The 26,938-nt window shown below is 51.5% G+C and overlaps 1 protein-coding gene and 1 long non-coding RNA gene across 2 annotated transcripts; both read right to left on the bottom strand.

Annotated features, from left to right (window-relative positions):
- Window positions 1–8,342: 8,342 nt before the first annotated feature.
- On the bottom strand, window positions 8,343–10,494 carry LOC117014874 (uncharacterized). Its single transcript, XR_004421633.1, has 4 exons — window positions 10,382–10,494; window positions 10,130–10,198; window positions 8,525–8,556; window positions 8,343–8,452 (listed from the first exon to the last, which is right to left on the bottom strand). It is a non-coding gene; the product is annotated as an uncharacterized LOC117014874 (long non-coding RNA).
- Window positions 10,495–11,382: 888 nt separating this feature from the next.
- FCRL5 (Fc receptor like 5) lies at window positions 11,383–25,704 on the bottom strand. The gene is made up of 8 exons (XM_033092624.1): window positions 25,676–25,704; window positions 25,282–25,529; window positions 23,673–23,951; window positions 20,848–21,126; window positions 17,867–18,145; window positions 12,670–12,948; window positions 12,134–12,250; window positions 11,383–11,414 (listed from the first exon to the last, which is right to left on the bottom strand). The coding sequence occupies exons 1-8, from the start codon at window positions 25,702–25,704 to the stop codon at window positions 11,383–11,385; spliced, it is 1,542 nt and encodes a 513-aa protein (XP_032948515.1).
- Between the last annotated feature and the right edge of the window lie 1,234 nt (window positions 25,705–26,938).

The raw sequence follows: 26,938 nt of genomic DNA on the forward strand, positions 1-26,938 counted from the left end.
GCGACTCAGGGAGATCTGCCGTCCCCCCCAAGCTGACAAGGAGGCTCTACTTAGTAGAATGTCAGTGACTCGTTTGTCACAAAAGTCTCAGGACAGGTGTCAACCAGGGACCATGGCACCCCCTTCCTGTCTACAAGGTCTCACCAAACACCAGGGGGCTTGCTGGGCACACACCTCGCTGGCCAGAGAGGGCGCTATTTTCCCCTCACTCCGGGACTTCCTCACACTTCCTAACCCAACTGGAAGCACGTCTGTGGTGGCAGGTGGCTGTGACCTGATCCTTCCAACGAGGGCAGTAGGGAAAGGGAGCAAGGAACGCACAGCGGACGAGCCTGACCAGCAGTCCTCCAGCCAGGTGCCGGAGTCAACACTAGCAGTGATGTCCTGCCATCGTATGTCCCTTTGGTGTGACAAGAAGTGCACTTTCTTCCCTGTTCGTCCTCCCCAAACCGCCAACCCCGTCTGCTCACAAGGGAAATGTCAGACAAATCCCGACCGAGAGATGTTCTACAAAACACCAGCCGAGGGCTCATCAAAGCTGTCATGACCACAAGGAAAGTCTGGGAAACGGTCACAGGCCAGAGGAGACGTGACGACCAAATGTACGGGGGTGTCCTGGGCGAGATTCTGGACCAGAAAGGACGTGTGGCAAAAGTGAAGCCGTGTGAACACAGCGTGGACGTTCCTCACAACATATGGACGTTGGCCCATCACTGCAGTAAGTGCTAGAGGTGTCAGATGTGGAAACAGCCGAAGCTGCATGTGGGGCGGATGGAACTCTGCTATCTTCCCAGTTAGTTCCTAAACCCAAATCTGTGATAAAATATACAGTTTAGCTTTTCTACAGGCTATCCCTCCTGAGCTCTGTGCCTTCTGAGAGACGTGTAGGCGTGTGCACAGGCCGGGCATGACCTGCGTGTGCCCCTGTCCCCGTGTGCACAGGACCTCCTGTCTCCCAGTGAACTGGTTCCCACTGCCGACGCCCTGAAAGTGGACCTGGACTGTGTGGGTTCTGTCCCCAGGCCTGGTCCCAGCTGCTTACTCCACATCCATTCAGCTGATCCTTTCTGCGCCCACCTGGGTGCCAGGCACGAGCCAGAGGCTCATAACGCAGGGCGGTAGCAGCGTCCGTGTTCCCTGCCCACGTGGAGTCCACGACACAGACGTTAAACAAGGACATGTTAATGGGAAGGGAAAGTGCAGGGTCGGGCAGAGGGGGACATTTAAGGGGCAGGGATGGCCTCCTTCTCTGAGGAAGGTTGTGGGGAAGAGTACTTGATGAGCACCTACTGTGTGCTAAAAGCCCACTGTGTGCTAAGTGTCCACTGAGAGGGGATGTGCAGTGTCACGGACAGCACCTTGGAGCAGGCAGACAGCAGACAAAGAACAGGCCTTTGCAACATGAGCTCACGTGTGATGAGTACTGAGAAGACGCTAAAGGCAGGGCAAAGGGACAGCATGTGACCAGTGATGGGCTGAGGGGCTGAAGGAGTGAGGGGGTGAAGGGGTGAGGGCCAAGGTGTGGGGGCTGGGGAAGCAGCTGGTTTTGTTAGAACAGTAAGCCAGCCTCTACCAGGAAGTGGCTTCTGAGCAGAAACTGGAATGCAGTGGAGGGTGAGTCCTGTATAGCTCTGGGGGGAGGACCCTTGAGGGGCATAGCAGGGCAAAGGGGGGGGGAGTACCATGGGAGTCCTAGTAGGACAAAGGGGGAGGGTCCGTCGGGGGAGCAGAGCAGGAAAGGGCTCCCAGCTGGAACAAACCGGACTGGAAGACAGCTCTCCCTCCAACTGAAAAGTTGGTATTCTCTTTAGTGTGTGCTGTGAGTCTTGGCAATCACACACGTTCATATCTCCTCCCCATGGTCAGGATGGGACATCCCATCACCCCGAGAGCCCCCCTGTGTCCCTCGTGGTGAATGTCCCCCCACCCCCCCACGCCCTGGGGTACACAACCCCTGGCCCTGCGGTCCTGCCTCATGGACCTCACTACAATGGACTGGCACAGGCTGGAGTGTTCCAGGCTCCCTGCACTTGGCATATTGCCCTGAGGGGCACCTGTGTTGTATGCATCAGCCATTTGCTTTTCTTTGCATTGCTGAGCGGGGTTCCGTCGTGTGGAATGTGTCCATTTTGTTCATCCACTTCCCTGTCAAAGAATATTTGGGTTGGGCAGCCGGCTGGCTCAGTTGGTTAGAGCGCAGTGCTCATAACACCAAGGTCGCCCGTTCGAGTCCCACATGGGAGAGCTGCGGCCTCCACAACTAGATTGGAAACAAGTACTTGACCTGGAGCTGAGGGGTCCTGGAAAACCACGCTGCTTCCGGGAAAAAAAAAAAAAAAACTAAAAAAGAATATTTGTTTTTTTTCTAGTTTTTGGTGACTGTAGACACAGCTGCTGAAAACACCCACGTGCAGACTTTGTGTGAATGGGACTTTCCATGTCACCTGGGTCAACACCAGGCGTGGATGCTGGGCCGTGTGCTTCGCTTTGCGGGAACCCGCCGAGCGGAGGAACAGCGCTGAGAAGCTGCAGTCCTAGACTGTGCCACGACTGCTGGGCCGGTGCTGTCATCCCGACAGGGCGGTGGGTGACAGAGTGCGTAGGACGAGGAGGGACCCAGCCCCGGTCGGAAAGCCCCTGGTGCAGCTCCTACGTGGTCAGGCCCCTCACAGCTGCCGCCACTTAGGGCAGCGATGCCTCACTGGCCCAGGACTCCAGGCTCACACCTGCCCTAAATCAAAGGGGTGAATTGTTAGAAAAGAGAGAGAGAAAGAGAGAGAGAGAGAGAGAGAGAGAGAGAGAGAGAGAGAGAGAGAGAGAGAGGCCACCCACTCACCAGAATGTGCACCCTGCTTCTCAGGGCCATCGCAATGGGCTCAGACACCCTCGGGAGCAAGAAGGGAGCACGAGGCACAGCAGCTGGGAGAATGAGAGGTGCTGGAGAGGAAGAGGGGGAGACCGTTACCAGACAGATAAAACCCCTGCACAACGTAAGGGGGGCCTGCTCCCCTCTCTTGGCTCAGCCCGTCCACGTCTGGGAAGGGCACTCGCTTTGACTCAGGAACTCCTTGCTCTCCTACGCTGCACAAACTGTCTCCTGACTGAATTTTCTCCTTCAAGAAGACCAAGCCGAGGTACCCGTCATTCCCGGTAAGAATGCCACTTTCCAGGTGAGGGTACTAAACTCACCTGGTGAGGCAGCTTGCCCGAGGTCCAGGCAGCTCCCAGGCGTTGGGGCTCATCCTCTCCAGGTACCATGGCTTCTGTGCGCAGCGGCTCCTCTGCCCGCCCACCAGCCGCCTCTGCCTTCCCAGCCTCCCCCAGCGCAGGCCCCTGCAGACCCCGCCTCTCGGAGGCATTTCTCCATCAGGACGCTTCCCCGATGTCCCCGCCCCCGCTGCTCATCACCGCCCCAATCAGCCGAGACCGCCCGTGTGTGTGCCACTGCCGCCTGTGCCCAGGATGCCAGCTTCCGGCGCTGGCAGAGCCACTGGTCCCCACCGCTGCCCCTCCTTGCCCGCTTCCCGGAATGCCAAGGCCGGGAGGAGGCAGGGGGCAGCGCCCCCAGGTGGGTATTGGATACCCCGCTTCCAGGCCTGGCACCAGCCTGGGGACCCGGTGCCACCTAGTGGTCACTGGTTAGAACTGCAGCTTTTGTTGGAGTTTCCAAGCGCTTTCTCTCATGCACCAGCATGAGATGCCTACTGCAGAGAGGCCTACCGGAGTACAGGACGAGTGCTTGTACCTAAAAATCCAAACCGTAGATAAAAGCACGCAATGAAGTTTCTCTTTCCTAGTGCTGCGGGTTTACTCCTGCAATTAACAATGTCTGTTTTCAGGTATTCCCACACTTGCTCCTCCAATCGCTCCACTCCGCTCACATCGGAAAGAATACCCATGATTTCCACCATTTACTCCTGGAGCATCGTTTTGGGGACCAATAAAGGCAAACAAGAAGCGACACAAACCGTCATGAACTCAGTACCTCACCTCCTGCCTCTGAGAACACGTGTTCACGCAAAGGGCATCTCCTTCAACACCGGACCCAGTCAAGCAGGTCGGATTATTTTTCTTGTTTCGCAGGTGGGGTAACCAGAACTTGCGGAGACTAGACAGAGGGCGGTGGAGGCCATGCAGGAGCCGGCCTCTGACTCCTCTCAGGTGCTCTTCTGCTTCTCCACAGGTGCCCCTGTTCAAACAGGACTGGCGACCCTGGAGGCCCATCAAGGACACTTGGTGACGTGGTAAAAGCATGGATCTTGGTTCTGGGCAGTTCTAGCTCCAACTTATGACTGTGTGGCTTTGGGTAAATTACTTAGTCTCTCTAAGCCTCAGTTTCCTCACCTGTAAAAGGGACAGTAATAGATACATCTGGCATAGGCTTATTGTGAGAATTACAGAAGATGATTTATGTAAGGTGCCTGCCATTTACTGATTCTTCAATCAACAATAGCTATTCTCAGGAGCCAGGCCTCTGCCAAGTGGGAGGGATTGGTCAGAGGGCATCGGAGGAGGGGAAGACATCAAGGCTGGCTAGTTGAAGTAGAAGTTGTTAAATTAGGAGACACAACAGGTCCATCAGATGTCCAAGAGAAAGACGGACCTTGATGAGGGACTGACGACAAAACAAAAAGAGAAAGTAGGTGTAACCTTGGAATGGTTGGCACAATTTTAACTGTGAAAGTGTGGAAGGCCAGGCACCTCTCTTTGAGGAGACCCCCACAAGCACACAGCTCTTCCCTGTCAAAGTTCTGACCCAACTGAGAAACAAAGTGAAACGGTTCAGGGAGCCCACTGTGATGATTAGTTGTACGTGTCGACTTGACTGGGTCCCAGGGTCCCAGGCATTAGACCTTCCGGGTGTGTCTGTGAGGCTGTTTCTGGATTTGAATTGGTCGATCGAGTACAGCAGAGTACCTCCCCAATGTGGTGGGCCTCCTCTAATCAGCTGAAGACCTGCTAGAACGAAAAAGACAGACTCTCCCGCAAGTAACAGGGAATTCCTCCTGCCCGACTGGCTTCAAGCTGGGACATCAGTCTTCTTCCTGCCTTGCATTCAAACTGAAATATTGGCTCTTCTTGGGTTTTGAACCTGCTGGCGTTGGCACTGGAACTGCTCCCTCAGCTGTTCTGGGTCTCCAGTCTGTCAAATGCAGGCCCTGGGACTTGTCAGCTTCCACAATCCCATATGATTGCTTTTGATGACTCCCTATCATCTATCGGTCTATCCATCCATCCATCCACCCATCCATCCATCCATCCATCCATCCATCCATCATCTATCTATCATACTATCTATCTATCCATCTGTCTATCTATCATCTATCTGATACACACACATACACACGTTTGGTTCTGTTTTTCTGGAGGACCCTGACTCATACAATGATCAGCAGAGCTGAGGTGTGAGAGCCGAATGGGCTGGCGAGCAGCCTGCTGGGGAAATCCCAGTCCCAGAGCAGACACACCATCTAGGTCACAGGTGTACACTGGTCCTGGGTAGAGAGGATGGAGAAAGAAGAATCCCTGTGCTTAGAACTTGGCTACGGTAGACTCTCTGATGAAGATGGCTGAACCAATGGCCATCACGCACCAGTGAGAGAAGAACAAGGGGGCGTTCAGGGAAAATGCTAATGTGCTTAGGTGGTTGTCCAGGCCGCTGGGTCCACCCATTACGCGTGTGGCCAATCAGGGGTGTGGTCAGCAGAAAGAATATCTACACAGATCCCTCCTACAGGAAGCTGCTTGCTCGAACCAAACTGTCACGTGTGTGCTGCCTCCTGTGAGCCGGGCTGGGCACTGGGGTTTGAACACAACGAACCAATGAGAGTCCACTCCAGGTCACACCATACCTGCTCTGGTACCAGGCCCAGTTTATTTCATCCATATTTTCTAGCAGTCCATCAGAAGTTCTGCCGTGAGATCCCACGACATCAGTACGTGCCAACACACAGGTTCTCCAACGTTGAAAACAAACCGCATTCCATTAGGACATCCTCCGGGAAGAATTACAAAGATGAAATCCCCAAGGAAATGAGACTAAAATACGCTACATCAAACTCCAGGCACGCCATCAACACCTCGTTTTGCTCTATCCTTTGCCAGGTGGGTGTATCCTTGGCTCGGTGCCTGAGCCACATAGGGTCTAGTCCTTTCCCCTAATTGTTTCTAAAATTTCTCCTACGGCTTTTTCTAGAATCCAGGATCCAGCCAAGGTTTCTGTTTGGTGGTCCTGGCGCTTCCGGCTCTCTCAGTGTCACTGCCGTTCTGTTTTTATCTTTCATGACATCGGTCGGGGGGCGGGGGGGTCCGTTTGTCTCCTCAGGAAGGTACTGGGTCAGCTTTGACAAGAGCACCCCAGGGACGTGACCGGGCTGCCTGCTGCACCAGAGAGCACACAGTGACCGTGTCCGCAGGACGTGGGCTGCTCGTTGGCTCACTACATCAAGACTGGCGCACTCAGATCTCTCCACCGTCAGAAAGCTACGTTTCCCCCTTTGACTGACAGTACCGGGATGGTGACGCAGTGAGACGGCGGATCCCTTGTTGCCTAGCAACCTCTCACCCAGCAGTTTGAGCCCCCGTGGGGATCTTTGCCGGAGCCAATGACTGGTCGACCACCAGCAAAGTGCTGACTCCCTCATGGCACCATCCGTCCTGCATTTATTCTCTGCTGTCTTCCGTGAACAAGAGCTTTTTCCCCGCTCTTTCTTTTGAGAAGAATTATCTCGTGGATTATTTTAAAATTTAATATGTTCCAGCTTATTACTACTAATACTCTTTCATGCTGAAATCATCCCAACTTTCACCAGTAGATGATGTATCTTACGTTTGCTGTAGACGGAATGTTTGCTGCCCCCAAATTCAGGTGTTGACAGCTAATCTCCGAATGTGATGGGATCAGGAGGAGGGGCCTGTGGGAGGTGATGTGGTCAGGTGTCCTCACGGAGGGGACACACCCCCAGGACACTGCCTGGTCCCTTCTGCCATGTGAAGGCAGGCACTGAATCTGCCAGCGCCTTGACCTGGGACTTCCCAGCTTCCAGAAATGCAAGGAATAAAGTCCCATGTTTATTAGCCACCCAGCCGATGGTGTCTGGGCTACAGCAGCCTGAGCAGACGAAGAATCGGAGGGGTAACGGGCCACGGCAGACTACTGTAGCGCTAGGCCTCGACTCACCGCTTTAAAAACAGGCCAATTCCAAGCTGCGAAGGCACTGACCGCGGAGCCCAGAGCCCAGCCTTGCCAGAGGGACTGGTGTGTGAATCCTGGAGGGAGACGGAAGAGATCGCTTCCGTGTCAGTGTTGCCAGAATGACATCAACCTTTCTGTCTGTCTGGAGTCTGTAATTTTTACTCAAGTGAAAGAAATCCTCTAGCACGAGGTTTCCTTTGCCACCATGCGCTTATTGTCCTGGGGACGGGGTGGCACTCCACCTGGGAGGTGGCTTTGTTTGCTTGCATGGAGGAATTTCAGAATGTCCTCTTTTGGGCCAGGGGCTTCTGCTGTCTCGGAGCTGTTTGGCCACGTGGCCTCCCTCAAAATCTGTGGACAGGTTTTTTTTTCCTTTAGTCCTGAGCTACTCCTGCTGTTGTCATCTGTTGATTTGCAGTTTAGTCTACAATCCTGCCCGTAGGGCGCTCTGCCCCTGGTCCACCTTTGTGGGTGTCTCACCCCCCTGGCTCCGGCGGCAGCACAGGCTCACGGCTGCTGTCTGGTTTCCTTTCTGGAAGGCTGAGCTGAGGGCGGGTGGGCAGACCCAGCCCTGCCTCTCCCGGCAAGGCCCTGATGGACATCTAACAGCCTGGCAGATTCTCTGACACATGTGGGAATAAACTGTCTTGCACCGAGAGTGGGAAATATTGCCCGGATCCCGATAGGTGAAAGGCCTTTAATGGAAAGATCTTTTCTGTGGTGGAATCTTTGCCACAGCCACAGCTGCTCAGGAAAGTCACGACTGTTGAAGAAAAAGTGGGCACTTTGTCAAGGTCACTGGCATTGCTGATGCCCTCAACCCTCACCCATGCTGAGGCCGCGAGCCGGGCATCTGGCTGTTGGGTTGCCCGTGGTCACCATTTGGCGGGTACTCTCCGTGGCCTGAGGCCTATGGAAGCTGCTGTTTAAGATCTGGTTTCCTAAGACAGCCTGAGGCAGCGCTGTGCGCTGACACCTGTGGGGGAGTAGATTCGGGGTGGGGGCTGGGAAGGCCGCCAAACATTTTGAGGGTGTGCTCAGGGCGGGCAGAACTCTGCCACAGGCTGGTGCTTGCTGTCTTGGCCAGTCCTCAACGAGGCCGCATAGAGCTTTTGCAGCTCTGAACAGTGCAAGGCACAGCGTGTGGAGCAGTCGGGGAGCGGTGTGGACTCATCTGTGAGGAGCCGAGGAGGCTGAGAGCTGGGACCTGGAGCCTGGGGTGTAGACCTTCACCTGGGAGTAGATGACAGAGGAATCCTGGGGAAAGAGCACATAGGTAAGGGCAGGGCGCGGGCTGCGGCGGGAGGGCACATAGGTCGTGGGACTCACCTTGTCCTCGGGCAGCCTGGCTGTGGGGGCCGCTGTGGAAGGAAGAGCAGCGTTCAGTTGTGAGGGGCCCAGAGCCCCCTTCTTGCCCCGGAGCTGTGGCCCGGCCCCACCGGCCTGGCGGGGAGGGGCCAGCATTCCGTAGGCCCTCTGCCCCACAGCTGTCACCCACGCCCTCCGCGTCACACTTGTTCCCACACCCCGCTCCTGGGGCTCTCAGAACAAAGCAATCTACCCTCTGTCTTGTTAGTGCTTTGAGCACTGACTCATGGGACGTGCTCTGGAGAGGCGGACACTGTGCATGGGTCAGAGAGCAAGCTGCAGACCCAGGCCATCCCTGACTGAGCCCCGGGTCGGCTGTGCCACCTGTGTGGGACACCAAGTCTCCCGGAACGACACCAAGAAGCAGAGCTTGGCCCAGAGTCTGGACTCTGCAGACAGATCTTCTCTGATTTACTAACTGTGTGACCTCAGGTCAGTCATTAAGGGCCTCTCTGCCTCAGTTTCCTCATCTGTAAAATGGGGACCATAACAATACTCACCTCAGGGTGGGTGGGGGTGTAGGTGTGAATGAGTCGTATGCGTTGGGGGGGGCTACTGGGCCAAGCATGGGGTACAAACACAGTTCATGTGACAAGAGGGATCAGACAACCAGAGAGGGAAGCAGGATGGCTAAAATCACACAGCACTTTCTACCGAGCAGAGGTAGAAAGTCTGCCCAGGGGGCTGTGTTTCCCTTTGTGGCTCCTAAGGAAACCAGGCTGGGCTCCTGCTGTGAGTCAGGATGGGGACACAGCCAGAGGGCGGCACCTACCACTCTGCTCTCAGGGCACAGCCACCCCTGTCTCTCATCTGATCCTCACGACAGCCCTAGGACACTGGAGGTGGAAACAGGCCCCAAAGGGTCCCCATGCAGTCCCTCAACCTGTGACGACACGGCCTTTGGTGGAAGAAGGGACTTGGCACGTGTGACCCTGAAGTGGGGAGATTATCCTGGATTCTCCAGGTGCAATTTTAAGGAGAACTTTAACGTCAGAGAGCCTTTGATTGGTCAAAGGTGGTCAGAGGGAGACCTGACCGTGGAAGATGGTGAGACAGATGCCATCTTCCTGGCTTTGAAGGTGCAGGAAGGAGGCTGTGAGCCATGGAAACGGGTGTCCTTTGGCAGCTGGAAAAGTCTCTCCTGGAACCTCCAGAAGGAACCAGCCCCGTGACATGGGTTTTGGCCCAGGGAGGCATGTGTCAGACTTCTGACCCACAGCACAGTAACACATGTGCTGTTTAGTCCCACCAAGCCTGCGTCCTTTGTCACAGCAGCAACAGCAAGGCAGAAGGCAGGCAGGGAACGACAGCCCCGTGTCATTTTACAGATGGGGACACTGCGGCTCGGAGGGGTTAAGTGACTGCCTCATTTTATACCGAGGCCATCTGCGGACAGTGGAGACAGCCTGCTGGGCTTGGGTGAGTCCGCGATCGGCGGGGCACAGGCTAAGCAGCCCAGTGACCCGGGAGGGGTGGCGCTGTGTCTGGTGGCCCAGACCTGACAAGCTGTGGCTCTGAGCTGCGCAGGGCAGTTGGCTGTGCAAGTGGAGGGGCCCCAGCTCTTACCGGCGCGTTTGTTTCTGCCCTGGACGTGGCAGACTTCCGAGTACACCACGTCTCCTCCTTTAGGATTTACTTGGAAAAAAGGTGAAGTTGGAGAGGACTGTGAGGTTCCTGCCTCTTGTCTGAGCTCCCCGCCCCACCCCATGGGGGCTTGTTCCCTGGAGGGACTGCAGCCTCTGGGCTTCGGCACTGTCCCTTCCCTTCCCAGCCACCCCCGGGGGCCCTGCCCAAGGAGGGGGGGGTCCTGGGTCCTACCATTGCTGTACACTGGCTGCATTTCTAGCCAGGCTGGCACGTTGTGGTAGGTGGGCTCTTGGGGGTCCGAGTGAGAAGAGCTGCTACAAGACAGAAACACTGATGTTCCCCAGGGACCCCGCAAAGGGCCTGTAACGAGTCTTTACCAAAGGGTGACAGCCAAGCTGGGACGCGTCGTAGATGGGGACGTAACAACCGGCCTATTGTTATGGACGATTCTATTGATGACACATGGATACCATCTGTGTTTGCAGACTTCGTGGTCGCTCTGTGTGTACCAGGCCCTGAACTAGTGCTTATATCAATATTCAGTTGATTCTACTGTGCTCCCTATTTTATAGATGAAGAAATGGAGGTTCCAAGAGGTGAGGTGTGTAGGTAGAAAGGGAACGAGCCAAGCTTCCAACCTGGCTCTAAAGCCTCCACTCTCCAGGCAGTCAGCGTCTGAGAGAGACCAGGAATTGGAAAGGCTCAGGGGCTCTTGGAGGTTCGTGTGCTGCCACCCAGCTTGCCCGGGGCTCGGTGGTGACCCAGCTGAGCCCACGTGGCAGCCCTTCCTCACAGGCGCCACCCCTGGCACAGAGCTGTCTCTGGTGGCCCAGCTGTGTGACGGCACCTTCTCGGCTGTCGTCACAACAGGTGTTGCTTAGGTTGGCCAAGTCCAGAGCTTTCCAGGCTGATCCAGCTGAGGTCAAGGCCATGTCAGGACACAAATGGGTTCAGTGGTCACAGTGGGCACTCAGACAAGCAAGGCAACGATGGCACAAGGATGGCGGTTGTACATAAAAAGCAGCACCTCACGCAAGAAGGAGGCCAGGGTGAGATGGCAGGAGAGAAAGTCCTGGGACCTGCCTCACACTGTCCCATGGAGGGGACAATGTGAAAGGGGCACAGCTCATCTCACAACACACAGCGGGAACTGCTCTCGGCAGTCACCGGGCTTACTTCCCCTCTCTGCCCCGCACGCCTCTCGTGAGCCACATGGGCACACAGCCCAGCTCTTACCTGGAGGCGTCGCAGGCAGGCCTCCCTCCTGCAAGAGAGAGTAGAGGGCGTTACAGGAGCCACTGCCCTGCAGTGGGACCCTTCTTAGCTATGCCCGAGGGACGCGGCGGATTGGGCCACAACCACCGGCCCTGGGACGGACGCTGGCTTCCCGAGGGGTGTTGTTACAATGTGAAAGGGGCCCCCATCCACGACCCTGTAACCTGGAGTTTGTAAAGAATAACGGCTCATGGTTACAATGTGAAAGGGGCCCCCATCCACGACCCTGTAACCTGCAGTTTGTAAAGAATAACGGCTCATGGTTACAATGTGAAAGGGGCCCCCATCCACGACCCTGTAACCTGCAGTTTGTAAAGAATAACGGCTCATGGCTGCCAGGAGGAAAACAGAGCTGACCAGCTGTGCAGACACTTTATAGAGTCAGCAGTTTACCCCCCACCTGCTTCCTGTTTCCACTCCTGACTTGCAGCTTTTCTCCCCCTCTTCCCACTCCTGGGGGGTCTTGTAAGGGCAGGTGGTCGAGACGCTGCAGCTTATGATGTCGGGTCAAGCACATCACGTCAGGGGGTCTTCCTTCCACCCAGTGGGACCGTTTGGTAAAGACAAATCCTGGGGGACCCAGAGGGGAAGGGGGGCCTGTGGGCTTATGGGGGGAGCTGTTGAGAGCTCAGAGGTGGTTACCAAGGCAGCATGAGCCCCAGGAAATGGAGGTGGGAAGGGTCAGCAAAGGTCAGCAGGGTCACCCACCTGCTCTTCCCGGGAGCCAGTAATAGAACAGCAGCAGCACCGCCGCCAGACCCACCAGGCTGAGCAGCACCCCGGTGACGCCTGTGGCGACATGGCCGCCTCTGCTCCCTGTCAGCCCTGAGGGGGAAACCCTGCGCGTGAGCCAGAGGGACAGGCTTGTGGTCCAAACCGCCCTGACCCCTGGCGCTCAGGCCTGGGCGTGGAGACAGGACGAGTCCAGGGCCTGGACGGCCGAGCCGCTGTGGCACAGGAGATGGACCCCCTCCGCGAGGAAGCTCACGCCTGCGGCCGAGGCCTGGCTGGGGGTCAGGTGGACAGTGGGCAGTTAGAGCAGCAGCCGTTGCTGGACACTGAGTCCACTGAGCCCCTGGACCCGCTCCCACTCAAGCACTGTTACTTCAGAAAGTGATTTCGAGAACCCCGCTTTGGGTGCCAGTCTCCGAGAAGCCCTGTCCTGCCCAGGCACTGTGAGGATTGTCACAGCGTCCTTGCAGGAAATATTTGTCCTCACGGTGGCCTGGGCATAGGGAACTCACCGGTGATGGAAAGTGTCACCACCTCACTGCGCTGGGTCCCCACGCCATTGTCGGCCTCACAGGAGTAGTTTCCAGAATGTTCTTCAGTCAGAGACAGGTTGAAGGACACTCCTCCTCCAGAGGGGGCCGAGTTGTTCCCCAGGGTGACACCGTCGTGATAAAAGCGGTACAGGATCGGGGGAGAGCCTGTCTGGGCCTTACAGTGCAGCTCCACCGTGTCCCCCACCAGGGCCTGGGCCCCGGGCGCCCGGAGGGTGAGGACGGGCCGAGATGCTGGAACTGAGGAGACAAAAATCAATAGATGTTCCTACTTTTAACATATTGATGGACAAATAGCTTTCAGTGCACAGAAATATCCAACAGAAAAATGTGAAAATGGCCTGAACCACCGAAAACTTCAAATAGCCAATAAATATATAAAAAGATTATCTCTTCATTACTAATTAAATACATACAACTAAAAACACGCTCAGATGATCAAAGCTTAAAACAACTAAGTACAGCATAGGGAACAGAGTCCATAACACTATAATAACTATATATTGTGTCAGGTGGGTACTAGACTTATGGGGGAATCACTTCGTAAGTTATATAAATGTCTACCCTGCTCTGCTGTACAGATGCAACTAATATAATGTTGTATGCCAACTATGATTGAAAAATTAAAAAATGCAAAAAGACTGCTAATACTGATGCATTGTGGGTAAACAAGCACCTTCATGTGCTGTAGAGGCAATGCAAATTTGACACACTTCCTTTTTTATTAAATATATCGAGGTGACATTGGTTGATATATAAGTTTCAAGTGTACAATTCTATATTGCATCATCTGTATATTGCATTGTGTGCTCACCACCTAGTCTAGTCTCCCTCTGTCACCACATATTTGACCCCTGTTAACCTCTTCATCCTCCCCGCCATCCCCTGCGGTCACTACCTTTCTGCTGTCTGTGTCTATGAGTTTGTTTGTTTGTTTTGGTTGTTCGTTTATTGCTTTCTGTTTTATAGCCCATGTGAGTGAAATCATATGGTTCTTGACTTTTTCTGACTTGTTTCGCTTAGCATGATAATCTCAAGATCCATCCATGTGGTGGCAAATGGCACTATTTCATCTTGTCTTATGGCAGAATAGTATTCCAGTGTGTATATATACCACAACGTCTTTATCCAATCTATCGAAGGACACTTTGGTTGTTTCCTTGTCTTGGCTACTGTGAAGAAGGCTGCAATGAACATACAGGTAAGTATATCTTGACGAGTAAATGTTTTCAAATTTTTCAGGTAGATATCTAGAAAAGGGATTGCTGGGTCATACGATAGCTCTATTCTTACTTTTTTGAGGAACCTCCATATTGTTTTCCATAGTGGCTGCACTAATTTGCAATCCCACCAACAGTGCAGAAAGGTTCCCTTTTTTCCAAATCCTCACCAACACTTGTTGTTTGTTGATTTATTTATAATAGCCATTCTGACTGGTGTGAGGTGATATCTCATTGTGATTTTAATTTGCATTTCGCTGATGATTAGTATTTTTAAGCGTCTTTTCATATCTATTGGCCATCTGTATGTCCTCTTTGGAGAAATGTCTCTTCAGGTGCTCTGCCCATTTTTAACCAGACTGTTTGTTGGTTTGCTATTGAGTTGTATGAGCTCTCTCTATATTTTGGATATTAGCCCCTTATAGGAGGCATTGTTTGCAAATACCTTCTCCCACTTATTTGGTTGCCTTTTTGTTTTGTTGATGGTTTCTTTTTGCTGTGTAGAAGCTTTTTAGTTTGAGGTAGTCCCATTCATTTATTTGTGCTTTTACTTCCCTTGCCTTTGGGGTCAAGTTCATAAAATCCTCTCTGAGACCAAGGTTTGTAAGTTTAGTGCCTATGTTTTCTTCTATTCATTTTATTGTTTCACGTCTTATATTTAGGTCTTTGATCCATTTTGAGTTATTTTTTTGTGTATGGTTACAAATAATCTAGTTTCATTCTTTTGCACATGGCTTTCCAATTTTCCCCACACAGTTTATTAAAAAGGCTTTCTTTTCTCCATTGTATGTTTTTGGCTTCTATATTAATTCTGTCCCATTGTCCTATTCTCAATTCTGTCCCATTGTTCCGTGTGTCTGTTTTTTTGCCAGTACCATTACTGTTTCAATTATTATTGTCTTGCAGTATAGTTTGAAGTCAGGGAGTGTGATACCTCCGGCCTTATTCTTTTTACTCAGAATTGCTGTGGCTGTTTGGGGTCTTTTGTGGTTCCATACAAATCTGATGTTTTTTTCGTTCTATTTTTTTTTTGACACACTTCCTTGAATGGCAATTTGGCAATAAATACCAAATTTAAAATGCACATAAACTGACTCAGGAAATCTACTTCTAAGACTATTTTCTGTAGGGATACTGACAAAAGATATGCAAAGATAGTTGTCAAAGATTCGTATTGTAGCATGAAAACTAGAGGCAGCCTAGTTGACTGGCTACTGAAATATGGAAGATATCCAAGACAAAGTTTTAAAACTAAAGTCAAGATGTATTTTTAAGTGAAAAATGTAAGTTGCATAACTATATGTGCAATATGATTCTACTTTTGTAACAAATCCTATGCCTTCATGTTTGTAATATATTTGAATAGCTCTGGAAGAATACACACAAAACTATTGACAGTGGTTATGTCTTTGAAGTATGTGGACATGAAAGTGTGTGGATGCAGGTAGAAGGAGACTTTTACTTTTTAATATTATTCCTTTTGTAACATTTAATTTTTTTTATCACAAAGATTTACGTATTCTTTCAGAATAACAAATTATTTAAAACCAAAAAGTGGTGTTTAAACGTGGCCAAAAACGGTGAAGACTAATGTTAAGAGCTGGATAGATCCATGTTCCAACCTGGCTTCAAACATTGCTCGCCAGGTCTGAATACTAGTTACGTCACCTCTCTAAACCTCAGTTTCCTTTCCTGCAAAGTGGGGATAAAGATGGTTTGAGGATTAAATGACAGGTTGCACGTCAATCCCCAAGGCCAGTGCCTGGTCCGGGCAAGGGTTCAGTGACGATGGTGGTGATGATGAGAGAGGTGTCTCTTCTCCTGGCAGGTCCTGTTCTGCACGACCCATGTCTCAGACACAACCCCTCTGGGTGGGGCAAGGAAACTTTCAGGGGTGACAGCAGCAGCAGGGGAGTCACAGAAACAGAAGAATGGGGACGAGTAGGAATGATGACTAGACTGAGAGGTGTCATGTGCATGTCCGCTGTGCTGGGGGGTGTGGGGGCACACACCTGCGGTGACTGTAACAGGTGCGTGTATAAATCCCTGTGAATCTCGGAGGAAAACTGGCTGCCTGCCAGTGGGGAAGAAGAATGGACTGGCTGGAATGAAAATAATCAAACCTGAAGTCCAGGTGCCTCCTGGCTGCCCTGGGCATCTCGTTGAGGATCGTTGGCCCCCAAGTGAGCCTGCTCATGGGACTTTGTCTCTATTCCTAAGGGGCCAGGGACCCAGCCACGAGAAGAGACTCAGCGTACCAGCCTTATCTCACCTCACAGCTCTCTGAGGCACTGACGTGCCATTTCATGGTCTCCTGTTTCTCTGGGTGTCCCAGGAGTGGAGACTCCCAGCTTCTCCTTTGGCACGTTTCCTTCTGTGATAGTTTTAGTCTGAATAACCCACATTCCTTGTGAACCAAAATCACAGAAGTCTAAGGCTGGGGACGACAATTATTTCCATGTAGTCTGATTTTCCCACATTCTGGGTGAGGAAATTGAGGTCAACATATGGAAATATGCTTGGCCACGGTCATACAGCCAGTTATCTTCGGAGCCCAGACTAGGACCTTCATCTCAGCAGACATTCACAGACTTTGCTATTCCCATGGTCTCCTTAAACGGGGGTTTGGACATTCGGCTGAGAAGCACCGTCATCACAAAGCAGACCCAGAGCTCACGAGACGCACTTTCCCTCTGGATGTCACACTTCACGGACGAGGTCACAGGGCAGCTTAGAGAACAGAGCGACTTGGCCACTGGGCGGCCACTTCTACTCCATGGTTTCCTGTTCGCACCTTTCCTATGCTGGCCCCCTGGATCCCCGCTGCTTTCACAATCACTTGGTGAACTCACTTGACTGGAGGTGTCTCCTGAAAGGCTGGGTGCACAGCTCCTGTTAACAGAATTTCCAGTGTGGAATTGTGGGGCACACTGACATCCTTTGTAATGAAAGCTGCTCGAGAGCAGGGAGGCTCATGGGAGGCACTGAGAGGAGAACCTAGTCAGGAAACGGCCTCCCCTTCATTGCAGCAGAGAAGCCCCCACGCAGAATTCTCGGGATTCCCTGTTGTGTCATAACTGCAGATCAGAATGCAGCCCACGTTCTAAAGAGTCTGCTTGGGGGTACTGCTGATAAGTTAACTTGATCAATCATTGTTACAAAACTGGGCAGTCCCTCACGGTTCTTGTGAATGAAAAACAATTGTTCTCACCTAACCCAACTACCTACTTTCGGTTCAAGGCGGCTTTTACCTCAGCTGGCTTGATTTACCTTGGCTAGCATATAAGGTCATTGACAAAGAAGGGAGAGCCACGCAAGTTCATTGCCAAAACACTGCAAAATTGTGATAGAGATAAGAAGTTCCTTGACCACAAAGGTAGTTTTTGAAGAAGGCAGATGTCAGAAAGTTTACAAACATTGGACTAGACCATCAACACGGACCATCAAAACCTGACATCACTCACCCCCCACCCCCTGCCCACCCTTGCTGAGATGTTTCTGAGTTCCTGGCCCTTTCTGTCCACCTGTGTTTTTCAGTGACCGTTCTCTGATGTGAAATTCATGGACATGTATATGGACACATGAAAGCACACATATGACAATGTCCTTATTCCTTTCCTTTCATTCTAGAGTACCATACTTTAATAAAAATGTATTTCAAAAAAAATAAAAGTAAATTTTTATTATTTATTTTTATGCGTGGCATTTTTGGTGAGTTTTTATCACAGTCAAGACAGTTTGAACGGGGCTGCTGGGAAGAGTCTGCTTCCTGAAACCATAAGCACGGGAAGGACCCCAGCCGTCCCCGTGGGGGTTCTGTAGGCAGGAAGTGGGCTGGGACGTCACCGTCACCGTGTGACAGGAGTGCTACAGCACTCTTTCAGCTGCTGGGAAGGAAGGCCCAGTCAGCCCTTGATTGTGCTGCTGGGCCAACTCACCTGTGACACTGAGTGGCACCACCTCACTGCGCTGGGCCCCCAGCCCATTGTCGGCCTCACAGGAGTAGTTTCCGGAATGTTCTGCAGTCAGAGACAGGTTGAAGGACACTCCTCCTCCAGAGGGGGCCGAGCTGCTCCCCAGGGTGACACCGTTGTGATAAAAGCGGTACAGGATCGGGGGAGAGCCTGTCTGGGCCTCACAGTGCAGCTCCACCGTGTCCCCCACCAGGGCCGGGGCCCCGGGCGCCCTGAGGGTGAGGACGGGCCGAGACGCTGGAACTGAGGGAGACAGAATAGTTAGCTATCAGCTCCTACTGTCTAAATATGTTTCTTCATAGTAAAAAGCCATTTCAAACAGGACTTTTTTTTTCTTTTTTTTTAGTTTTTGACCTCGTGACGTCACTATTCATCCACTCATCAAAAAATATTTGAGCCCTTTATATGTCGCAGAAACTAGACTGTTTACTGGGGATTCAATAGCGAGACAGGCACAGCATCGCCCCGGATCTCAGGAAGCCTACAGTGCAGAAGCCATGACAGGGAGCAAGTCAATCAAAACACAAAAATTGAATTGAAACACTGACGATTGATATGAAGTAAAGAACAGGGTGCTACGAAAGGTACCACACTGGGACCTGATCTCGTGGGGTCAGTCAGGGCTCGCTTCCTCACAGAGTAATGCTTGAAATTAACCAGGTGGAGAGGGAAGTAAAGGACGCACCAGGCAAGCAAACAGTGTGTGCAAAGGCGCTGAGGTGGGAGCTTTTGTGTTATTGCAACAGGATGGCGGCAGTACTAAGAGAAGGGCCTGAAGCGAGCCATGAAGTAGGAGCTGGGGAGCTAGTGGGGCTTCACGAGCCATGGTGAGCACTGAGCCCCCTTCACGGAGCAATGGGAAGCCTGCAGGTGTGTCTGAACGGGGGTATGAGACGATCAAATCTGTCTTCTTATACCATTCGGATTTCAGGGTGTGGATGGCCTGTACTGGGACAGAGGCGGAGTAGAGATGGGTCACAAGTGACGTGGAGAGGTGGCCTTACAGCAACGGACACAATGGCAGGTTTGACTAGGACAGTGGCTGTGGAGACCGGAAGCAAAGAGCCAGGAAATACTTGGGAAGTAAAATCAACAGGACCTAGTGATTAACTGGCTGTGGAGAACATGAGAGAGAGGTCGAGGAAGACTCCTGGATTTGTGCATGTATATCTGGGTGGACGGTTGTGTCTTTCACGAGGCAGGGACCCCTGGAGGAGGAACAAGTCAGGGGGGAACGTCATGAGCTCAGTGTCACAGCCGCTCAGGTCCGTGAGCGTCTGAGATGTGAGTGCAGATATGGCAGGTGCAGGGACTCAGGTGGGGGGTCTCCTCTGAAGGTAGAAGTCAAGGAATCGTTTCTAAATTACGTACCCAGGACCATCCACAGCAGGAAAGTAGGTAAGAAAAGAGGGTGACGTAGGACAAAGTCCTGGAACACACCAAGCTTTAAAGTTCATCTATAAAAGGAGGAACCAGTAAGGAGGCTGAGAAGGAGTGGCCAGAGAGGAGAAAAGCAGGCAGGGAGCAGTCGCCGAAGACCTGGACGGGTCAAGGAGGAAGAAACGGTGAACAACATGGGCTGGTTCTGACAGATCAGGCACGATGAGGACTGGACAATGGCCATGGAGGTCATTGGTGACTTCCGTGAGGGCCATTTTCATGGAAAGGTCATTAGAAAACAGAGGGTTAGAACCCTGTGGGTAACCAGGGATGGAGACAGTCTGTGTTGCTGACTCTTCTTAGAAGTTTAGCCACAAGAGAGAAGTGGCTGGAGGTGTACATGGGACCAAGTGAGGGTTCTTCTCCGGCGTGGGAGAGATGTAGCATGTTAGATGTCAGTGGAAAGGCTCCTACACAGAGAGAGAGATGTGGGGCAATGCACGAGAGAGAGGGAGAGACAGACAGACAGACAGAGACACAGAGACAGCGAGAGAGAGAGAGGAAGGGAGGGAGAGAGAGAGAGAAAGAGAGAGAGAGAACCGGATGAAACGGAGAAGTCAGATGGAAACTGTCACCTGTCACAGGGAGCAGAGTGCTCGCCCTCATATCTTAGGAAGAGGAGGGTCGAGTTAGATGGACACAGAGAGAGACACTGAGACTCAAGGGTGCCATTGTCAGGGAGGGATAGGGTGTTAGAGAACTGGGGGTTCTGTCGAGGAATGAGAACAACAGTGACTGGAGGCGTTGAAGCGGGAGAAAGCACAGCAGGCTGGGGTCAGACAGCTGGCGTGGCGTGTGCATGTGAGAGCGGGTGGCTTGTGTACAGAGGGTGACAGCCCACGGTGCTGACTGGGTCATCGTGTGGACGTTAGAGTCATGGCATGATGGCAGAATGGGGAAGAAAGGAAGGCTGTGAGTGAGGGAACACAGCTGCATGGAATGTGGGCACCACTTGGTCAGCCCATGACAGGGCCACCAGGTGCCAGTGAGCGCGGGAACTAAATGGGAAAGGGGCCATGGACGGAGTCAGCACGCGGAGAAGTCTTTTAGGAAGAGTTCTGGGTCGGGGAGTTCTGGGTTGGGACCGAGCTGCTCTGGGACAGGGGCAGGGGAGCTGGAGAGAAATTCAGAGTCAGTGACAGCATGAGTTGGCCTTTCCATTGATTGCCAAACAGAGGAAACCCCAACTAAGTATCTTCTGAGGTGAGACACGCGGAACTTTTTAATTCCCTTCCCTGCTGATCACGGTTGATCACAATGCAGTTTGTGTTTTGATCACAATGGCTGCAGTGTTGCTAGCTGGAAATGCATAGCAAGCAAAGGGAAGGCACAAGTTCCTGAAAACATAGAAGCCAGAAGAATTCCCAGATGGAGGCTGTGTAGGCAACAAGCTGACTGTGATGTGACAAAGCAAATGGCCTTGTGGAACCTCCAGTCTCAGCTGCTGGAGAAGGCGGGGAGATGGTCTGTCCCTCGTTATGCTGTAGTTGGAAGAGTCAACTCACCTGTGACACTGAGTGGCATCACCTCACTGCGCTGGGCCCCGAGGACATTGTCGGCCTCACAGGAGTAGTTTCCGGAATGTTCTGCAGTCAGAGACAGGTTGAAGGACACTCCTCCTCCAGAGGGGGCCGAGCTGCTCCCCAGGGTGACACCGTTGTGATAAAAGCGGTACAGGATCGGGGGAGAGCCTGTCTGGGCCTCACAGTGCAGCTCCACCGTGTCCCCCACCAGGGCCTGGGCCCCAGGCGCCCTGAGGGTGAGGACGGGCCGAGATACTGGAACTGAAGGCAAAAATGAGTTAGTTGATACCACTATCTTTTTCTTTTTTTTAAAACAGCTCCTCATAAAAAAAGAAATCCTATAGAGTTATATAAAGAAAAATTAATGGTTTTCCCATTTCCTTTATTTTCATATTCCCGAGATTACCATTGGCGAGTACTTGGGACGCTTTTTAGATCTTTTCCATGTATAAGCACACACATACATCCCACGTGCACACACACACGCACACACACCTCACGTGCACACACACATGCATACACACACCCCACGCATGGGATCAAACACACACACCACCTCAGGTGCTAGATCTACAACTTGATTTTTCCCCTTAGCAACATGCAGTGGGCACCTCTCTGTTATGACTATCTCAATCACTTACAAAAATCACTATTGAGGTATAATTTACACACAATACAATGAGACTCTTTTAAGTTTGCAATTTCATAGTTTGAGGTAAATTTTGCTTGATTGTTTTAACAACCGCAAACCATTTTCTGGCGTGGATTTACCATAATACATTTAAGCAATTCCCCATTAATGGATGTTTAGGTTGTTACTTTCTAATTTCCAATAATGCTACATTAAACAATTACATATATATATATATATATATATATACACACACACACACACACACACACATATATATCCAGTATATATACATCCAGTATATATATGGATGACATATATATATATATATATATATATAATTTATTTATTTATTTATTTATTTTTATTTTTATTATTATTTTTTTTTTACACGTTTGTCCATGAACTTTGTAGGATAAATTCTTAGACGTGGAATTTCTGGGATGAGGGATATGGGCATTTCAAATAATGACATGTAATATTCATTGTTATTCAAAAAGTTTGGGCCAATTTGCACCTGCACTGACAGTGTTAGAGTTTCGGCTTCCTCACTCTCTGATTATAATCACACAAATGCAGACGTTTGTTTGATTGTTTGTTCTCTTTTCTGAGTCTTAAACTGAACAGTTCACTCAGCTCATCCTTTGTGACCCTGTGGAGTACCAGTTGATTTCTCATGGACTGCCAATGAACTACTGTCCACTAGTGATGAGTTTCTGTCTGTCAAGTAGTCAGAAATGATTTACAAAAAAGTTTTCCTGAAGTGAGGAAAACGCCTGCGGATTCACACGTCCAAGTTTTCTTCACTTCAGGAAAACTTTTATTACATCTTTGAGCTTTGTCTTTCCCTTCAGTAAGGTTTTTGAACATAGAGACACTTAATTATCAACACGTGGGGGTCTCATTGTCTGAGCTTCGCATTTGAAATATTTTTTCTTTTTGCTTCTATTTCTGCATCTTTCCAATTTCCATTCTATGTTTTTTATTTTCCTCAAACCAATTTCCCATTCAATTAACAGTTTTCAGAAGTATACATTCTATTCTTACTGCTTTAAATTTGGATTTCATCTCTAAAATAGCTTTGTAATTTTCTTTGTTTTTTCTCCTGAGTTCTGCTAGGTAAATTTTTTAATCTCTTCTGTTATCTTATCTCTTCTTTGACTCCTTTAAATTCCTTTTTGTACTCCCCCACCCCTGAATTCATATTTTCTTTAGTTTTGTTAAGTATATCCAGAAGAATTTGGCAATCATTTTTGTTCCCTAAAGTAATACTTTATCTTAAAAATATCATGTATTCTTTCTTTTCCTTTTATAATCTTAAATGCATCAATACAAAGCTTATCACATTGGACGTTTTTTGGCTTATATCCTTCAATGAATGAAGTTAAATTCAGTCTTGTATTTGCTTGAGAATGCTGTGTGTGTATGTGTGTGTGTGTCTCAGTGACACGGGGCTGTTGATAGATTCCAAATGGCACTATCTCCTCAGAACACATTCCCACAAAATCTGTCTGTGTCTCTTGTTGGGGGACATGTCCCCCACAGGTAGATTACTCTGCCAGGAAGTCTGTATGGCTCAGAGAGAGGCTTCTCAGCTCTTGGACAAATTGTTGGCCATCATGGAGTTCCCTCATCCTGGTCTGGGGACTCCTTCCTTCCTTCCTTCCTTCCTTCCTTCCTTTCCTCCCTCCCTCCCTCCCTCCCTCCCTCCTTCCTTCTTTCCTCCCTTCCTGCTTTCCCCTTTCAGACTCTTCAAACCCACTGGGAGAGCTTGCCCTGCTTGGGAACCCCTTGGAGAAGGTAAGATTTTGGCCACTACTGGTCCCTATGACTATGCTTGCAATTAAGTTTGTGTGTGTTCGTGGGGAAATGTGACATGCGTCTGTGCATTGAATTAAGAGAAACTGGCTTGGGCACTGAACTCACAGAGCATGAGAAGGTAATCTGAGAAAATGCATTCATTTGGTAAAAGCTCAGCATGTATTGTAGGGGTCTGCTGAGCCAGTGCTGGGTGAGGGCTGAGGCCCACAGAGAAAGGGTTCTGGGAGCAGCAAGCCAAGAGGGACACCAGGGTCACTGGGCTAGAAAACGGGAAGGTCCATACAGACTTCTGAAGGGGCGGCTGTGAGTGGGGTTTCGGTCAAGGGTGGGTGACTGGCAGGAATCCAGGACTTACCAATGACAGAGAGGGTCACGGCCGCACTGCGCTGGGGGCCCAGGCCATTGTCGGCTGTGCAGTAGTAGTTCCCAGAATGCTCCGCAGTCAGAGGAAGGCGGAAGGAACTTTCTCTCCATGAAGTGGCTTTTATCTCCTTGAGCAAAGCATCTTCATGAAAAAATCGAAATTGGATTGGGAGTGAACCTCTATGGGCCTCACAGCGAAGTGTCATCTCATCTCCCTCAGGAGCCTGGGCCCCAGGAGGACTGAGGGTCAGGACAGGATGAGACACGGGAACTGAGGGAGAGAAAAAACCGGTCAGCAGTTGCTTCTGCCACTTCCTGTAGGTGGTCAGTGACATGTCCAGTCTCACCTGCACCGGGAGGCCGGCAGCCTCCAGGGCTGTTCTCACAAGCTCACTCCCGTCCCCCACAGGGCCATTTCAGTCTTTTCCTTCCCCATTTGCCCCCATAGCCCCCAGGCTGTTCTGTCCCTTCGAGTGGTGTGGGCCCTCCTGACCATCCACAGCGGCTCTCAGGCCCCAGGAACTGTGTGCACGGGGCCTGCTGCTCTAGCCTGTTGTCCCTTAGGTGTCACCCTGTGCTTAGGTGGCAGTGCTATCTGGGGTGCAGCGCACATACTGTAACCACTGACTGGGTGAACGAATGAGTAGGATTTACACCTCTCTGACGGCATTTCATAGTGCTGTCGCCCGTCCAATTTCCTCCGGACGTCAGCTGCACAGCTTCGCCGTCTCTTTCACTTGTGCTCTCACTCCAGGGACCCCATCCCTTTCTTTATAATCTATTGCACAACTATTGTGGGAGGGGGTAGATTCTGGCTAGTCCCCAGCCTGGTTCTGTTGTTTATAGAAGAGGAAACCGAGGCCGCTTCCGGGACCAGGCAGGACAACCGACTCACACTGTCTCCCAAGAACTGGGCCTGGGCTTTGCCCATGGACAGCCCAGAGCTGAGAGTCAAGGCTCAACAGAAACGTTTTAACTTCCTGTCTGTTCGACAACAACGACCTCGGGGGCCTTCCAGGCAGGATGCCAAGCCAGCGGGGGTGAGGTCACCTCCACCAATGTGTTACCCCTTACCTGCTGCAGCCCCCACCCCGGGCCTCCCTCACACCACTGCCTGACCAGCTCTAGAAGTGCTCACTCAAGGGGGACCTCTTCGGAGTAACTGGGCAACTGCTATCTGCCTTTGTTACCTCACATGGTTTTCTAACCGGTTCATGATCAAAGTCTGAGAGTGAAGGGTCAAGAGACACCTCTGTGGGCCTGGGGACTGATGTGTGGCCACTGAGAACAACTGAATGAATGAAAATCAGGCATCTGGGGGTTCACAGGCCAAGTGGAGAGACAGACAAAGCAGTTAGCTCCTGACAGGCTGGGGGTCAGGAGACAGAAAGCTGCTGTGCAGCTGGCAAGGGCGCGATGGCACCTGCGCTGCACAGGAAGGAAGCTCATGAGGGCCGACCGCTGAGTCCTGAGCCAGGAGGCAGGGGAGGATTCTAGGTTGGCCCCAGGAGGAAGGAGAGGAGGAAACTGGAAGGCGGAACACATTTCTGGAGGGGCTGGTGAAGCGGCAGGGCTGGCGGACTGGCAGCCCCTCGTCTTACCACGGACTGAGAGGGTCACGGCCGCACTGTGCTGAGGGCCCAGGCCATTGTCGGCTGTGCAGTAGTAGCTCCCAGAATGCTCCGCAGTCAGAGGAAGGCGGAAGGAACTTTTTCTCCATGAAGTGGCTTTTATCTCCTTGAGCAAAGCATCTTCATGAAAAAACCGATACAGGATCGGGAGTGAACCTCTTTGGGCCTCACAGCGAAGTGTCATCACATCTCCCTCAGTAGCTCGGGACCCAGGAGGACTGAGGGTCAGGACAGGATGAGACACGGGAACTGAGGGAGAGAGAAAACCGGTCAGCAGTTGCTTCTGCCACTTCCTGTAGGTGGTCAGTGACATGTCCAGTCTCAGCTGCACCCGGAAGCCGGCAGCCTCCAGGGCTGTTCTCACCGTTCACTCCCGTCCCCCACGCTGGCCATTTCAGTCTTTCCCTTCCCCATCCGACCCCCAGGTCCCCAGCCCGTCCTCCTCCTCTGTCTTCCTTGTAGGTCCCTCACCTCCATGTGCCAGAGGAAGTGACACTGCTCTAAGAGGAGAAGCCCTTCAGTGTGCTACCACCAGGAGGCGCCCTTCCTGTCACAGCCCCCTGCCCCTCCCCTCTGCCAGTGACCGGGGAACAGTTGACCCTCCGCCCAACCAAGGAGGGTCCCCTCTTTTCCTGACTCTGAGCTCACCTGCCTCTGCTCTGGATGTAAATTCGCTGCCTCTACTGGCTTCTTCCAAACACTATTTAGATGGTTTACTCCTCTCCACGTTAGAAAAACAACAGGACAAAACAAACGCGCCCTGTCTGCACTGAATGTCTCGCCCCTTTTCTGCAGACAGACATGCGGAGGAAGTGGCCCACTTTTATCGGCTCCACTTCTTTATCTGACACTCTTTTGTTTTTGTCCATTAAACCCGGTCTTTATCCCCTCTAACCTACTAGTTATTTTCTCACATTATGATGATAAAAATAATATTACAACGATAAACTCGTGCTTTTGACTCCGTGTCTGGCGTGTGTGCATTTGTCACATATAATCTGCAAACAATGTACGCAGACACGAATTTAATGACCAAAACCATCCGCGGGGCAAGTCCTATTACGGTTCCTATTTTACAGATGACAGTAAAAGAGCACAAAGTAGCAAGAGGTGAGGCGGGAGTCAGACCCAGGTATTCTGGCTCACGTTTGTTTTCTTGGGGCTTTGAGGCTAGGGTAGGGGTGTGACTCAGGGCTTATCTTTTGCCGTCCCTCAGCTCTGCTTTGTCTAACTGCCCCTTAGTTTTTGCCTAAAGCCATCTCTTCCCTAGGTTTCTAAGGAACATACTCTCCCCAGCCACAGCCCTCAGTGTCCCTTCTGATTGGGGGCTGGTTTGGGGGCTCTGTCTTCTAGGGCCCTCCCGTCTATTCTTAGCAGCGCCCCAGATTGGCTCTTCTCACATCCCTTTAATATTGGAGTGTTGTCCCCAATATTAAAACCCTTCACGGAGTTCGATTACCCTTTAGAATACAGCCTAAGCCCTTACCGTGGCTTCTAAGGCCTGGCGACCTGGCTCCGCCTCCTGCCCCCACCTGGTCCCGCCCCTTCCGCCCATTTCCCTGGACGCTGCGGTCAACACAGCTGACCTCCTCCCAGTTCCTTGTACTTTCTCTCCTTCCCTCACCAG

The sequence above is a fragment of the Rhinolophus ferrumequinum genome, chromosome 22, assembly GCF_004115265.2.
Source record: "Rhinolophus ferrumequinum isolate MPI-CBG mRhiFer1 chromosome 22, mRhiFer1_v1.p, whole genome shotgun sequence".
NCBI classification, from domain to species: Eukaryota; Metazoa; Chordata; class Mammalia; order Chiroptera; family Rhinolophidae; genus Rhinolophus; species Rhinolophus ferrumequinum.

Excerpts from the sequence above, each read along its gene's own strand:
- FCRL5 (XM_033092624.1), bottom strand. The coding sequence starts at position 25,704 with ATGGCCAGCGTGGGGGACGGGAGTGAACG. Across the intron at positions 23,952-25,281 it reads CGTGACCCTCTCAGTCCGTG|TTCCCGTGTCTCATCCTGTC; the intron begins GTAAGACGAGGG and ends TCTCTCCCTCAG. Across the intron at positions 21,127-23,672 it reads CGTGACCCTCTCTGTCATTG|TTCCAGTATCTCGGCCCGTC; the intron begins GTAAGTCCTGGA and ends TTTTGCCTTCAG.